The 17,023-nt window shown below is 43.5% G+C and overlaps 1 protein-coding gene and 1 long non-coding RNA gene across 3 annotated transcripts in view; one reads left to right on the top strand and one right to left on the bottom strand.

Annotated features, from left to right (window-relative positions):
* The first annotated feature begins 425 nt into the window (after positions 1-425).
* Positions 426-17,023, top strand: part of LOC127297583 (uncharacterized) — a 73,700-nt gene continuing 57,102 nt past the window's right edge. Inside the window, exon 1 of the mRNA XM_051327908.2 lies at positions 426-485. Coding sequence (XP_051183868.1) covers positions 459-485 — 27 coding nt within the window. The 5' untranslated portion in view covers positions 426-458. The remainder of the gene's footprint in view (positions 486-17,023) is intronic.
* LOC139830353 (uncharacterized) lies at positions 3,600-6,266 on the bottom strand. 2 transcript variants are annotated; one of them, XR_011742271.1, is made up of 4 exons: positions 6,154-6,266; positions 5,858-6,006; positions 5,512-5,705; positions 3,600-3,982 (listed from the first exon to the last, which is right to left on the bottom strand). It is a non-coding gene; the product is annotated as an uncharacterized lncRNA (long non-coding RNA). The 2 variants fall into 2 exon arrangements; XR_011742272.1 differs by having other exon boundaries at positions 3,600-3,940.

The following is a 17,023-nucleotide window of genomic DNA, read 5'->3' as shown; positions in this document are numbered from 1 at the left end:
CGATTCTTTAGATAGCGGGCCAGCCAAGATAACATTTACTTCTTTCTGCAGCATCTTCAGTCTATGTCTGGGACCCCTGAGCTCGGTTTTGTCCCAAGAGTGCAGTGTGTTGTGGACCTTCTCAGTTTTCTGAGCCAGAGGCCAGTCATGGAACTGTTTCGCTTGATCCCAAGCTGTCTGGATGATAGACTCGACAGATTCCTCACAGAGCCATCTAGCTTCAAACTTGGGTCTAGCTCGTTGAAAGACATAAGGAATAGAGCGTAATTCCGTATCAACTGTGATCGGCCGGTGGTCAGACTTCCCAAAGTCCTCATGGGTAACACCATGGTTCGGAAAAAGATCCACCCAACTCTGAGTATACGACGCATACATGGCTAACTAGGTGATATACCCTATGTTGCAGTTGTATTCCTTGTGGGCATGTCTACGGCAGATCCTGCCTGGAGAGATGGTTAATGCAGCGGGGTAACATTAGTGCGACGGTACGTATGCCAAATGATAAAAGTTTGGAATAACTGTGTCCATATCCTTCTGCATAAATCTGCCAATCACATTATCCAGTTCATTCTTATTTTCCCCTATAGTTATGTATTGTTTTGTTCCAGAATTGACCATGAGATGTCAAGAATTAATTACGATGAGAATTAGCTTAATTCAGGGTACACTTTTCTGCAAGTTATATAATGGAACTTGGTTACCACTTAGCATTTGCTAATAGCATTCTTGGTCGTCTTATCTGAAGCCCGAACATCGTCCTTCGGAGATTGCTACCATTTGCTTAATCTCCATGATTACCTAGCTTACGTTGTTCTTTTGTGTTATGAGCCCAGATGATAAGTAGCGGCACCCGCCTATTGAAGCGCTCCATGTCGCTGCAGTTGGTTGGGGAGAAGCTAGCGGTCTGCGACGGGAGAAGAGGGGCGATGGGGATGGGATGGTGTGAGATGGAGCGGCGTGAGGGCGGCTTTTAAAGCGGCGAGAAGGGACGTTAAGACCATTAACACCGACGCGTGCCCCATTGATGGGACGCGTCGATGCTGCGGAAGTCGAGGAGGAAGATGACCGGTTTCATTGATGCTGACGGTGTGGATCTTGATGTGGCGCGGAAGGCGAGTAGGAAGACAACCGATTTCGTTGACACTGACGATGCGAGCCCAGAACGATGGGCGCCCCCGTTAGCCTACCCATTTGTTGGGTTCGACCTGGGAGCGCCGGATAACTCATTGAGCCGTGCGGGCGATAAAACTAAATTGGAGATGCTCTAACCCCACGATGAGTGAATCATTCTCGCGGCCGGAAGATCGCGAGAAGAATTCAGTATTACCTGCATGTCGGGTGCACCGGAGAAGAGCTCGTTCGTTCGCGGATGACCGGAGATCCAGTGCACGGCAACAACACGAGGACAACTCCATCAACATCACCATCACTAACAAATCCTTTAATTCATCCCAACAAGAATCAATCGATCAACTCACGGACCAAAAAATAAAGAAGAGGACCAGTCGATTACCCGTAGATCAATAATAAAATCATTCAGTTTCTCTCGGCCGGCACCCACACATCAGATCAGATCACGAGAACAATGCAGTATTACCTGCATGTCCGGTGCAACGGAGAAGAGCTCGCTCGTTCGCGGATGGCCGGCCGGCAGTAGATCCAGTCGACGACGACAAGGAGGACGACTCCATCACCACTCCACTCCTCTCCTCTCCTCTCCGAGCAAGAGTCAAAGTCTAAGTCGGTCGCACGCGCCAGCCGCACGCGGTGGGTGACGGTGAGCTTCTACATATAGGAGACCTATGAGAGGGTGCGGAGGCGGCAGAGCTTGGACTTTGAGGGGAAAATCCTACGGCGGCTTGGCGTGAATTAAGCAGGCATTTGGGCACTGATGTGCATGCAGTTTCTAGTGATGCCTAACTAAAATAATATGGCATGCATGCAGTCGTGCCCTGATACCCGGTCAATCAATCAATACTCTCCCAAAAGTGGCTCAGCCAATCAATATTCCTGAAAAAGGATACTCAGTCGCAATTGATAGGGGACAACTCCACGAGGACTTCTAGTACACCACTAATTGGTATTTTTGTACTATGTGTAACATCAAAGCCCTTGACACGCGCCAGGAAAGCATAGCAGCCTGCAATGGGACCCGAGACATACAAGTGTCGTACACATAGAGAGAGGTTTCGCACCTTAATTACTCAGGATCTACACAACACCCGCACAATCTCTTCATGTGCCTAAAGCATCCACGGCACCGCACGTGGTAGTTTCCGGCTGACTTGTACTTATTCAAGAGCTACCTAGCTAGGTTTGAATTTTCGAGAGGGAAAATTAGGAGAGCGGGATGCAAATGAGGTTTCGGTTTCCCTCCTATATATTGAACCCCTCTTTGTTGCTTGCTTAATTCAAAAATCATGGATGGACGGACGAGCTAGATGGCTGGTGCAACTTGGCAGAGTAGTCTTCTCGTCAAACGAAAACACACGGAAACATAGGACTCCCCTAATTTTTAGCTAACAATCAATCTAATTAATTTCAGACCGCAGCTCGGTGACCTAAACGATCCCCTCAAATCTCTCCCGTGAAATGCCTCATGCCTGCATGTGCATCGCCTGGCTCATCCGAAGCAATTGGACGATACTGAGTTGTGCCCATATGCATGTACTGGAAAAATATGCATTATACTCTTGCAAGATGGACTCCAGTGTGTTACATGGCTCCCCAAACAAACTTGTTCCATTTCCTCTACCTAGAATCAACTTGAGTATGAACAAGGCCGTAATGCATGTGATCTTCAGTCTCAAAAAATACACTTTTCATCACCCCAGAAACAAGCCAAAACTTTCATCTCATCAATTTTTTTAAGACTATTTTTGATCCATTTCCCCACATGCAGCTCTCTTCGTAGAGTCTACAGATATTCATGATATGTCACACTTAGAATGGTCTCGTACCTGCAGATCAGACATACATAAACACTCTACTCCACTTCCAAGATGAACCTTAACAACAAACATCTTATACATCCAGCTTTAACAGCAACTTGTTCTGCCAACTCAACTAGCCTACTGCTACCATGCATTAGACTCCCTTTGTGCCCACGACAAGAATACTCTAGGACCATCCCTCCATCACACGGAGTCAGGAATCAAAAAGCAAGTAGAAGAGGTAATCCAAGGAGAGCCAGCCAGACCTCAACCAGGCGCGAGCCACGGGAGGCCATGGCCAGTAGCACCCCAGAGACAATTCAGACCGAAGCCCCAAAAGACTGAAGCAGATATACAGGGTCATGCAATTAGAGGATCATTAGAATCAACTTCACCATTGATTACACATGTACAGGGTCATGCATTTACTATAAATATGCTCAAGAACATTAATAAGTAACTCAGGGACCTATACAATTACAGAGTAGCAAAGCATCAGGCTTCTGAATAATTTTGGCAAGTGAACAACCAAACAGGCATGAAGCTAGAAGTACTTTGAAAAAATCATTCAAAATTCAGTACCAAATACACATCCACTCCATTCAGCACACTTGTAACACAAAGAATGTTCAACAAGTCAAAGTTATTATGAGTGTACAAATAGCTTCATTGTTGTACTTAATATCCAGATCAAACAATCATGTCATTACAAATATGATGAAATGCTACACTTTGCAGTGCTCAAGCTGATTAAATATGACCATAATCTTCAGCGAAAACATAGATAGATACACACTCTACTCAACTTTCCAGTTAAACCTGGGCATCCAACATCCTATATATACAGTGTTAACAACTTGTTACGCCAACTCAGCTGGCCTACTGCTACCATGCATTCAACTATCTTTGTGCCGGTGGCAAGAAAACTTCAGGAGCATCCCTCCATCACACGGCGGCAGCAACCAAACAGCAAGTAGACGAGGTATTCCAAAGAGAGCCAGCCAGACCTACAACCAGGGGCGAGCGGGAGGCCATGGCCAGCAGCACCGCTGGAGACAATTTAGACCAAATCGCTAAAAGGCAGGGTCATGCAATTACAATAAATATGCTCAAGAATATTAATAAGTAACCCAACGATGGAAACTATACAATTACAAAGCAGTAAAGAATCAGGCTTCTGAATAATTTTGGCAAGCGTACTGCTGAACATACATCAACTTAGAAATAGTTTGAAGATATCTTTCAAAATTCTGTACCAAATACACATACACTCCATTCAACACACGTGTAGCACAAAACATTTTCGTTTGAATTTTCGTAATTGGCGCCACTTTGATTTCCGTGGCCCTCAGTTTCAGGAGATAAGCAAAACAGACACGGAGCGGGCAATTTATGACCCTCCAAACTACTAACAACTGCCTTATTTGGGAGAACGCGATTTGTGAGGCAATATTCCTTCTCCTTTATTTTACCTTATTTGTTGTTCAGGGCGCATGGAATCAGGAGTGTACGGCGGAATCTGGAAATGCTTCGTTTCCTCTCAAGGCAATACATGCCCAACAAAAGGAGATGCCTTTATTTCTAGTGTTGTTTCCTATTGTATGCATACTCCTTCCGTTTGCCCAATATAAGACGTTTTAAATTATCATTCCAAAACATCTTATATTAGGAAACAAAGGAAGTAGAATCGATGGCCGATGCATGTACCAGACCAATCAACATATGGCTTCCTTCATTCCCGATACAAATGCTACTAAGAGCAAGTTTAATAGTACAGCCGGCTGCTGGCTATAACCAAGATGCCATGTCATCTATAGCTAACTTATAGCCAACAAGTACAATACCTAGCTATAGAAATGTACTACTTGATCAATAGATGACCCACATTTTACTCTCACAAAGTGCCTAGGAGCACGTGCAAGAGCTGGCAAGAAACATACCACAACATCCATTCATCGTCTCAAGAGCTACTTGTGAAAATGAAAGGATGTTGTTTCTCTAGCACGGATCATATATTGACACAACTATTGAATATAGAAGTCCATGAGAATTTATCTTTAATATAATGCAGAACTAGTGCACCTCAGCAAAGCGGGTGTTTATATATCACTTCTCACTATATATAGTAATTAGGGAAACTAAACAAGGCAACCATGCAACAAAAACAAAAGTCATAGTGTCAATTCTACCATGTTTAAGTCCCGACAAGAAATTCTTTAAACCATCCATAAAACTGTGATTCTAAATTTTATGGACCATCCATAGAAGGAAGCGATCTCCAGAGATTCCACTAACAAAGTAGAAAAAAAGGTTGTGAATTGTAAAGCAACAACGTGGCTTTAAATTATTTGGTTGTATACAAGTATGAGAGGAAACCAAAGAGAATCACCAACAAATTGTGCAATTTCATTGTTCACAAATGATGGAGAAAAGGATTACTCCTGAATGGGGCCATTTCCAAAGTGTAGAGTAATCATGCACCAAAGCATTGACAGGGCGACACTTGAGCAGCCAAAATGAAAAAGTTTTTAAATGATGGAGCACATAGAGGAGAAAAGGAGGAGAAGAAGATTCACACCTAAACCAAGCAGCCAGGGAAGAGGCGAAGCAGGAAGTAGGCGAAGCCGAAGTCCATCCAGTACTAACAGAACGCTCAGCAGGCCACAACTCAATGGGGGTTCCTCACTGAACCTCTCCAGCTTGGCTGTTGGAAAGAGGATCTTCTGAAGGACATCGTGCATCTCCCAACAATGTCGCGTTCAGCATACGTCCCTTATCAACACAAACATACCAATTATTACAACTTGCACAACGTTCTGAAAAAATGGTTCCTGTCCATCATTGATGTTTTCCATCAACACGAGAGAGGAGATAGGTCAAAGCTTTATGCCTCCAAAGTATGTTTCACGAACAAAGATCCATACCAGGTTAATTTTGATGCTAATATCCTTCCTTGTTGCCATCGTCTCAGCCTGGAGCGCACCGTGAATGTTGTCTAGTCCTCCCACAGCGCTGAAAAAAGCTCTCCATCTTGATGCACAAAGATAGCCTCCCGTCCACCAGAATTTGTTGACTGCGTGAAAAGAGACAGCAATGTTGATCTTTACGACAAAAAATAGTGTGCCAATCAACTTGAACATAAAAATACCAGAAAGAACTCCATTGATATAAAATTATGCGAAACTTTTTAAAATTACATAGCGCAACTGGTCTTCCTTACAATGATAAGTTCAATTTCTATGAGGCTCGGGTAAAGGAACTATCTTGCTTTGTCACTTCCAAATGTCTGGGTACTGGTATCACGAATCATTTATAATGATTTCTTACAGGACCTGAAATAGCATGCCAATAGTTAGTTAGTTACCTAGGAAGGAAACCAGAAAAAAACATAGTTGTCTACGAGACACACATGTAGAGAGAGGATGAAAATAGGATATCAGAGAGGTGTAGTTCGCCAACTCTATTACCACAACAAAGAATAGGGTTGGTTACACACTCCGGCCAAATCATCTCAAATGACGTTTCGGTAATGAACAGACAACACACAAGTCAAAAGATATATGGATACTAGCTACAATTTAGTGCACACTACACTGCAAACATAAGGACAAAATCAACGAAGATGCTGATACGTAAATGTGTTTGTTGGAATTAATTAAGAGCACCAAGTGCAATCGAGGCGAATGATATCAACTTATAACTCATCCTAATTTAGCCACAGCTGCTAGACAGAGTTTTGCATCCAATTTAATAGAAGACTAATACACCCATTGTTGACTGTAATGGACGCCTAATGGTGAGGAACAAAGAAAATCCATCCTTGTAATCACAAAGGGGGGTCATTAAGCATATTTCCAACAACACAGTTACCATCAAGAGGCTCTACAAAAAACATATCAGCAAAAGTAGAGTCTTCTTTGAATGGAGAATTTTTTTAGTTGTAAATGGTGTACAAAAAACAACAAATCCACTATGAGGGTACTGCTACTTGCTGCTAGATCCATCATACAATATCAAGTACCAGGGCATCATGAGCAAATATGGTAGTATAACTAAGCATTAGAAAATATCAAAAGAAAAAGTGTCACACCGCCTACATCATTGCCTTAGCTAATAATAAGTAATAACTCAACATTGCGCTCATATTTATAGAAAAAATGAAACAGTCAACACAACAATTTGGTATCTGATCACTAGAGAGGAAAATCAAAATCTAGTAAAATAAACTAGAAGAGTTTGTTTTAATAGAAGCAAAGTAGTTCTCCTGGTAGTAAGTAGCGCCGTACCTGTAATCTTTAATTCTTGGACCAGGCTTGTTTTCTAGTCTATTACATGTCTCGTGGAGTTGTGACCCAGATGGGCACTAGTATTTATTTGTCTCGTGGACTTGTGAAAGCCAGGAATACATGGGAGAGGTCAGTCCAAATATTTGAACTGCTAGATGAAGCGTTAGGTATTAGCTGATTAATAATTAGATTAGCCAACGCCCTATCGAGTCTCTCCCGAATACGTCCACGTCGCCAGGTAAAGGGATCACCTGCATAACCAAGATCCTGCAAATTGCAATCCGACACAGTGCTCCGAAAAGCTTGCATGCACCTTTAGGGTCTCATATTCCCCCCTTCCTTTTCATGGCCATACATAATTTCGTTAAAGTCCCCCGCAATGAGCCACGGCAGTCCAGATTTTGCGTGTAAATTCCGCATATAATCCCATGAAAGATGTTTCCTCTCACCACTTGGTTCACCATAGAAGCCTGTAAAACGCCAAGCATTCTCTCTGTCTTCATTAATAAAAATATCAATAAAATTTGCATTTACCTCGTGGGAAGTAACATTTAGATCTTTCTGAAAGAACATCACCAGACCACCACTTCTTCCATCGCTAGCAAAAACCCTGACTTCATCATATTTCAGTCTTCGTTTTAGATTCTGAGCTTTAACTAGAGTGAGATGGGATTCTGAAAGAAAAAGAACATCCGGCCTGCATTTCTCCTGAGCAATCAGGAGGGCACAAACTGCCGTAGTTTTATTCATACCACGGCAGTTCAGAACTTGTAGTTTCATTGTGACCGGACAGGCTCCTCGTGAGAGCCCGCCGATCCGAGTGAAGGGGAGACAGCTCCGTCCTTCCGTTGTCTTTTGTGCTGGTCCGTATCAATCATATCATTCTCCTCTATCACTTCTTGCGCCATCCCATCCTTGTCAGTTGCCTGGATTGCCAACATATTCATGTCAGAGAACCCCTTTTCAGTATTAGCAGCATCTAGGGTCATCTTCAGGCTCCTCTTCGTCCCAGAATCCCCACTGGTAGTGGGTTTATCAAGATCCATCAAATTATTTTTAACCGGGCTAGACCCCGTATCTTGCAGCTCCCCCTCCGGGGTCAGCGTTTCTATAGAGGGCTCACGTCCTTGGGGATTAGGCAACACCCCACCCGTTTGTGCGAGACCGTCAACTATCGCAAGAGCATTGTGCCTCCAAGCCGGGGCAGAACCACGCCCCTCCCAATTATCATCTCTCCCACGTCCAGGGTTGCGACCACGCCCTCCCCTGAACTCATTTGCGCCGCGACCGGAGCGGGAACCCCCTCTTCCTCCTCCATAAAATATGCCGTTCCAAGTATCCAGATCGGCTTTGAGGAAATCTCCCCATTTGAGGTTATCTTCTCCGTGCTCTCCCGTACCACACTCCTGGTGAGAGTGACCGATAAGACCACAAGCTCCACAGAATCTGGGCATCTTTTCAAATTTGATCGGGTAAGCTACTCTGGCACCTTCTCGGGAGAAAGAGACAAAATGGGCCAATGGTTTCCTCACATCGAGTTTAACTTTAACTCGGATGAAATTACCAGCACCTTGTAACTCAAGTTGTAAATCAATCACCTTCCCAACCTTTTACTCAGTAAGGTTGGTAATGAAACTTTTCTTCCTATACCCCACTGGAATCTTGTGGATTTGGATCCAAGTTGTGATGAAATTCAGGTCGATTGTCTCTGGATTAGTCAGTCCATCATATGGTTCAATGGAGACAGCAAACTGTCTAAATAGCCACGGTCCTCCTTCAGAAACTTTCAGCCAATCACCCAAACAATTACACTGAACTGTAAATAGATTCTCTTCGAGCTGTTGGAAGATCACCTCTTTTGCGGGGCTCCAAGCTATCCTCATGTGATGCTCAAAAGTTTGAGGACTAAAAAAGTTTGTAGTATGTACCTTCGCCAAAGCCATCCACTTAATGCCAAGTTTCGGTACCTCCTCTTCCTCCTCCAGAACTAGGTCGTCGTACTCATCTTCTTCGATCCCCAGGCGGAGAAGCATATCATCCAGAGTTTCCGATTTTTTCCCTCCCGAGCCACTTGCATGGTTCGTAGAACTGCTTGCCGGGGTCGCCATGGCGAGAACCGATCTGGCTAGGGCCAACCCTAGCAGAAAGGGAGAGAGCCAACAGAGACCAGAGGCAATCAGATCTTCGCGGAGAAAGATTCACCCAGCCACGCTCTAAAAGATGTCCGCAGAACTCCGGCCGACCTGATGAGATCGGGACGGCGGAGGAAAGAAACCCTAATCGCCCAGCGATCGCCTATCGCCAGGACGTCAGGTAGAAAAACGGTTCGTGTTGGTTCAACCGGGCAAAGAGTAGCAAATTCATGGCACATACGATTTAATTATTCATTAATGATGATTAACTAATAGTAACTTGATAATGGCTATTGAAATATTGGGCCCATATTTGGTGGCCCATACTAGATTTCAGATTGTCCTATAAATCTTAAAGCCCACTTAGTGACAGCCTTGTGAGTTTAAGCCCAAATTGGTGGCAGCTCACTAGGGAGTGACAAGAGGTGGGAAGTTTAGTCCCACATGGAAAGTTGGGAGGAAGTTAGACCACCTTATCAGGTGGGTTGTTCCACCACTAGTAAGTGAGTGAGAATAGGAGTGCTACACGCGCGCTCCTCCTCCTCGCTCGCTCGTCTCGACACGTCGAAACGTTCGTGCGACGTGGGCGTGGCCCACGTTGCCTAGGGTTTCCCAAGCCTATGTAATCTCTTGCCCGGCTACCGCAGAAACATACTGAATACACGAGTTAGGGTTTCCACCTCTCTCTGCTTGCACCGCCATCGTATCCTACTCCATCCCGCGCGCCGACGTGCATCGGCGAACGGGAGAGCGGGTCTCCGGAACCCCGCTCGTCCTTGTGATCCTGTACGGGAGAGGGTGAATTAGGTTTTTGGGAAGGGCTCTGCGCGACTGCTCAAGCTCTTCATCACGGGTCGCCTTCCATCCAAGTCGTATGGTGCTGCCTACCGTCGTCTTCAACTCCGTCTACTTCGACCCGTCGTCCCTGTCGTCAATAACGTTGTCATCAGCAACGTTACTGCTGTGACATCATCTGCTAAACCTCCACCAGATCGGTACGTGCGACATATCTCGATCTGTTTAGCGATGGATGCTTTACTATTTGCGCTGCTGCTACTCAAGTTGATTAATGCATCTAGTATGTTCGAGTTTCACTTGTTAGTACTTGCTATCATTATGTTTTATATTCTGGAATTAATAATGGAAATTGTGCCTAATTATCCAACAATCCAAAAACCTAATTGTAGGCAATTCCCTGAGTTAACAATGGCTGGTTTTGCTGATGCACTGAGGCCGGATAAGGTTACCGGTGTGCACTTTAAGAGGTGGCAGGTTAAGGCCATGATACGTCTCCAACGTATCGATAATTTCTTATGTTCCATGCTACTTTATTGATGATACCTACATGTTTTATACATACTTTATGTCATATTTATGCATTTTCCGGCACTAACCTATTAACAAGATGCCGAAGAGCCGATTCTTGTTTTCTGCTGTTTTTGGTTTCAGAAATCCTAGTAAGGAAATATTCTCGGAATTGGACGAAATCAACGCCCAGGATCTTATTTTTCCACGAAGCTTCCAGAACACCGGGGGAGATACGAAGTGGGGCGACGAGGCGACGCCACACTAGGGCGGCGCGGCCCAGGCCTTGGCCGCGCGGCCCTGGCATGTGGGGCCCTCATGGCACCCCCTGACCTACCCTTCCGCCTACTTAAGCCTTCGTCGATAATAGTTCCAGTACCGAGAGCCACGATACGGAAAACCTTCCAGAGACGCCGCCGCCACCAATCCCATCTCGGGGGATTCAGGAGATCGCCTCCGGCACCCTGCCGGAGAGGGGAATCATCTCCCGGAGGACTCTTCACCGCCATGGTCGCCTCCGGAGTGATGTGTGAGTAGTTCACCCCTGGACTATGGGTCCATAGCAGTAGCTAGATGGTTGTCTTCGCCTCATTGTGATATCATTGTCGGATCTTGTGAGCTGCCTAACATGATCAAGATCATCTATCTGTAATGCTACATGTTGCATTTGTTGGGATTCGATGAATAATGAATGCTATGTTATGTTGATTATCAATCTATCATCTATGTGTTGTTTATGATCTTGCATGCTCTCCGTTATTAGTAGAGGCTCTAGCCAAGTCGTTACTTGTAACTCCAAGAGGGAGTATTTATGCTCGATAGTGGGTTCATGCCTCCATTAAATGCAGGACGGATGTGAGAAAGTTCTAAGGTTGTGGATGTGCTGTTGCCACTAGGGATAAAACATCAATGCTATGTCGAAGGATGTATTTGTTGATTACATTACGCACCATACTTAATGCAATTATCTGTTGTTTGCAACTTAATACTGGAGGGGGTTCGGATGATAACCTGAAGGTGGACTTTTTAGGCATAGATGCATGCTGGATAGCGGTCTATGTACTTTGTCGTAATGCCCAATTAAATCTCACACTACTCATCATAACATGTATGTGCATTGTCATGCCATCTTTATTTGTCAATTGCCCAACTGTAATTTGTTCACCCAACATGCTATTTATCTTATGGGAGAGACACCACTAGTGAACTGTGGACCCCGGTCCATTCTTTTACATCGAATACAATCTACTGCAATACTCGTCCTACTGTTTTCTGCAAACATCATCATCCACACTATACATCTAATCCTTTGTTACAGCAAGCCGGGGAGATTGACAACCTCACTGTTACGTTGGGGCAAAGTACTTTGGTTGTGTTGTGCAGGTTCCACGTTGGCGCCGGAATCCCTGGTGTTGCGCCGCACTACACTCCGCTGCCATCAACCTTCAACGTGCTTCTTGACTCCCACTGGTTTGATAAACCTTGGTTTCTTACTGAGGGAAACTTACTGCTGTACGCATCACACCTTCCACTTGGGGTTCCCAACGGTCGTGTGCTGTACGCGTGTCAAGCTAAATTTCTGGCGCCGTTGCCGGGGACCTGAAGAAAAGTTAAACCACAAAGATTTCTAACTCCCACGTCAACTACACGCCAGCAAGTAAATTTCTGGCGCCGTTGCTGGGGAGATCAAGACACGCTGCAAGGGGAGTCTTCACTTCCAATCTCTTTACTTTGTTTTTGTCTTGCTTTATTTTATTTACTACTTTGTTTGGTGCATTATATCAAAACACAAAAAAATTAGTTGCTAGCTTTACTTTATTTACTGTCTTGTTCGCAATCTCCATATTAAAAACACAAAAAATTAGTTATTAGCATTTACCTTATTTTTGTTACCATGACTAGTCATGTAGTTGTTACTCTATCACCCGAGGAATTTTTGATTCTTATAATAAAACTGAACCTAAAATGACACTAAGTTTGCTTCTTAGTAATTTTTATTTTGGGCTTATTCTTCGCTATAGATATGCCTTAGATGCTGTAGTGGGAGGAGATTTCCTTCACTGTGATGGGGATCAAGCTTTTAATGCCATAAAAAAATTGGTTGCATCATCTAGTTCCACTAATAATTATGATCCATCCCTTGTTAGTGTTTATAATAGATTGAATACTCTTGAGACACATGTATCTTGCTTGAAAGAAGGGTATGGTCGGATTCGTGAGCATTTTGATTATGTTCCTATAAACTTTGAACCATCAATGTGGGACCCCACTATTAAAGTTACTATTGATGGTAAAAAAAATTGATGCTCGTTGTGATATTATGACTGAATTTTGCCTTATGCCTGAAAGTATTTATAAATCTTTGACACTCTGGGGACTTACCGAAGGAGGACAAGGAATAACTCTCACTGATAACTCTGTTATAATTCCCAAGGGAATAGCTGAAGGAGTATTCACAACCCTTCTTGGAAAAACGGTATCCACTGATTATCTTGTTATTGAATGTGTAGGTACAGGACAAATCACATTTGGAAGATCCCTGCTGAAGCTCTTCGGAGTAACCATAGATGTGGAAAAAGGCACTCTAAAATCCTCCATACCTGGATGCCATCATATATTCCATAAATCAAAGAGTAAGAAGGGTAAGCGCAGAGCCTCTGGTAAGAATGCCAATGCTTCATCTCTTGATAATACTTGATTCACACTTTCTGCGCCTAGCTGAAAGGCGTTAAAGAAAAGCGCTTATGGGAGACAACCCATGATTTTACTACAGCACTTTTGTTTTATATTTGAGTCTTGGAAGTTGTTACTACTGTAGCAACCTCTCCTTATCTTAATTTTGTTGCATTGTTGTGCCAAGTAAAGTCTTTGATAGTAAGGTTCATACTAGATTTGGATTACTGCGCAGAAACAGATTTCTTGCTATCACGAATTTGGGTTGAATTCTCTGTAGGTAACTCAGAAAAATCTGCCAATTTACGTGAGTGATCCTCAGATATGTACGCAACTTTCATTCAATTTGAGCATTTTCATCTGAGTAAGTCTGGTGCATCTTAAAAATTTGTCTTTACGGACTGTTCTGTTTTGACAGATTCTGCCTTTTATTTCACATTGCCTGTTTTGCTATGCTTGATGGATTTCTTTGTTCCATTAACTTTCAGTAGCTTTGTGCAATGTCCAGAAATGTTAAGAATGATTATGTCACCTCTGAACATGTGAATTTTGATTATGCACTAACCCTCTAATGAGTTGTTTTGAGTTTGGTGTGGATGAAGTTTTTAAGGATCAAGAGAGGAGGATGATACAATATGATCAAGGAGAGTGAAAGCTCTAAGCTTGGGGATGCCCCGGTGGTTCATCCCTGCATATTTCAAGAAGACTCAAGCATCTAAGCTTGGGGATGCCCAAGGCATCCCCTTCTTCATCGACAACATTATCAGGTTCCTCTAGTGAAACTATATTTTTATTCCATCACATCTTATGTGAGCGTATTTATGTTTTTGTTTTGTTTTGTTTGAATAAAGTTGGATCCTAGCATTCATTGTGTGGGAGAGAGACACGCTCCGCTGTTGCATATGGACAAATATGTCCTTAGGCTATAATGTTCATGGCGAAGGTTAAAATTGCTTCGTTAATTGTTATATGGTTGGAAACGGGAAATGCTACATGTGGTAATTGGTAGAATGTATTGAATAATTTGATACTTGGCAATTGTTGTGCTCATAAGGATCATGTTTAAGCTCTTGCATCATATACTTTGCACCTATTAGTGAAGAAATACATAGAGCTTGTTGAAATTTGGTTTGCATGATTGGTCTCTCTAAAGTCTAGATATTTTCTAGTAAGGGTTTGAGCAACAAGGATGACAGTGTAGAGTCTTATAATGCTTGCAATATGTTTTTGTGTGAGTTTTGCTGTACCGGTTCATACTTGTGTTTGCTTCAAATAACCTTGCTAGCCTAAGCCTTGTATTGAGAGGGAATACTTCTCGTGCATCCAAATCCTTGAGCCAATAACTATGCCATTTGTGTCCACCATACCTACCTACTACATGGTATTTCTCCCCCATTCCAAAGTAAATTGCTTGAGTGCTACCTTTAAATTTCTATCCATTGTCTTTGCAATATATAGCTCATGGGACAAATAGCCTAAAAACTATTGTGGTATTGAATATGTACTTATGTATCCTATTTCTTATTAAGTTGCTTGTTGTGCGATAACCATGTTCCTGGGGACGCTATCAACTACCCTTTGTTAAATATCATGTGAGTTGCTATGCATGTTCGTCTTGTCTGAAGTAAGGGCGATTTACCATGAGTTGAATGGTTTGAGCATGCATATTGTTAGAGAAGAACATTGGGCCGCTAACTAAAGCCATGATCCATGGTGGAAGTTTCAGTTTTGGACAACAATCCTCAATCTCTTATGAGAATATTATTTGTTGTTGAATGCTTAAGCATTAAAGAGGAGTTCATTATCTGTTGTCTATGTTGTCCCGGTATGGATGTCTAAGTTGAGAATAATCAAAAGCGAGAAATCCAATGCGAGCTTTCTCCTTAGACCTTTGTACAGGCGGCATAGAGGTACCCCTTTGTGATACTTGGTTAAAACATATGTATTGCAGTGATAATCCAGGTAATCCGAGCTAATTAGGACAAGGTGCGGGCACTATTGGTAATCTATGCATGAGGCTTGAAACTTGTAGGATATAATTTACATAACACATATGCTTTATTACTACCGTTGACAAAATTGTTTCTTGTTTTCAAAATAAAAGCTCTAGCACAAATATAGCAATCAATGCTTCCCTCTTCGAAGGGCCATTCTTCTACTTTTATGTTGAGTCAGTTTACCCATTTCCTTCCACCTCAAGAAGCAAACACTTGTGTTAACTATGCATTGATTCTTACATACTTGCATATTTGCATTCATTATATTACTTTATGTTGACAACTATCCATGAGATATACATGTTACAAGTTTAAAGCAACCGCTGAAACTTAATCTTCCTTTGTGTTGCTTCAACGCCTTTACTTTGAATTTATTGCTTTATGAGTTAACTCTTATGCAAGACTAATTGATGCTTGTCTTGAAAGTACTATTCATGAAAAGTCTTTGCTATATGATTCAGTTGTTTACTCATTGTCTTTACCATTGCTTCGGATCGCTGCATTCATTACATATGCTTACAAATAGTATTGATCAAGATTATGATGGCATGTCACTTCAGAAATTATCTCTGTTATCGTTTACCTACTAAGCTTGGGGATGCTGATACGTCTCCAACATATCGATAATTTCTTATGTTCCATGCTACTTTATTGATGATACCTACATGTTTTATACATACTTATGTCATATTTATGCATTTTCCGGCACTAACCTATTAACAAGATGCCGAAGAGCCGATTCTTTGTTTTCTGTTTTTGGTTTCAGAAATCCTAGTAAGGAAATATTCTCGGAATTGGACGAAATCAACGCCCAGGATCTTATTTTTCCACGAAGCTTCCAGAACACCGGGGGAGATACGAAGTGGGGCGACGAGGCGACGCCACACTAGGGCGGCGCGGCCCAGGCCCTGGCCGCGCGGCCCTGGCATGTGGGGCCCTCGTGGCGCCCCCTGACCTACCCTTCCGCCTACTTAAGCCTTCGTCGATAATAGTTCCAGTACTGAGAGCCACGATACGGAAAACCTTCCAGAGACACCGCCGCTGATACGTCTCCAACGTATCTATAATTTCTGATGTTCCATGCTTGTTTTATGGCAATACTTACATGTTTTGCTCACTCTTTATAATGTTTTTATGCGTTTTCCGGAACTAACCTATTAATAAGATGCCGAAGTGCCAGTTCCTGTTTTCTGCTGTTTTTGGTTCCAGAAAGGCTGTTCGGGCAATATTCTCGGAATTCGACGAAACAAAGACCCAGTATCTTATTTTTCCCGGAAGACCCCGGAACACCGAAGGAGAGTCGGAGGTGGGCCAGGGGGCCACCACACGCCAGGGCCGCGCGGGCTCCACCCTGGCCGCGCCGGCCTATGGGGAGGAGGCCCCAGGCGCCCTCCTGCGCCGCCTCTTCGCCTATATAAGCCCTTTCGACCTAAAAACGCGATACGAATTGACGAAACTCCAGAAAGACTCCAGGGGCGCCGCCGCCATCGCGAAACTCCAATTCGGGACGAAGTCTCTGTTCCGGCACCCTGTCGGGACGGGGAAGTGCCCCCGGAAGCCATCTCCATCGACGCCACCGCCTCCATCATGCTCCGTGAGTAGTTCCCCCATGGACTACGGGTTCTAGCAGTAGCTAGTTGGTACTCTCTCTCCCATGTACTTCAATACAATGATCTCATGAGTTGCCTTACATGATT

Source organism: Lolium perenne, chromosome 4 (genome assembly GCF_019359855.2).
Source record: "Lolium perenne isolate Kyuss_39 chromosome 4, Kyuss_2.0, whole genome shotgun sequence".
Lineage (NCBI taxonomy): Eukaryota > Viridiplantae > Streptophyta > Magnoliopsida > Poales > Poaceae > Lolium > Lolium perenne.
Note: the sequence above shows the minus strand (reverse complement) of the source record. Positions and strands in the feature narration are given on the sequence as shown.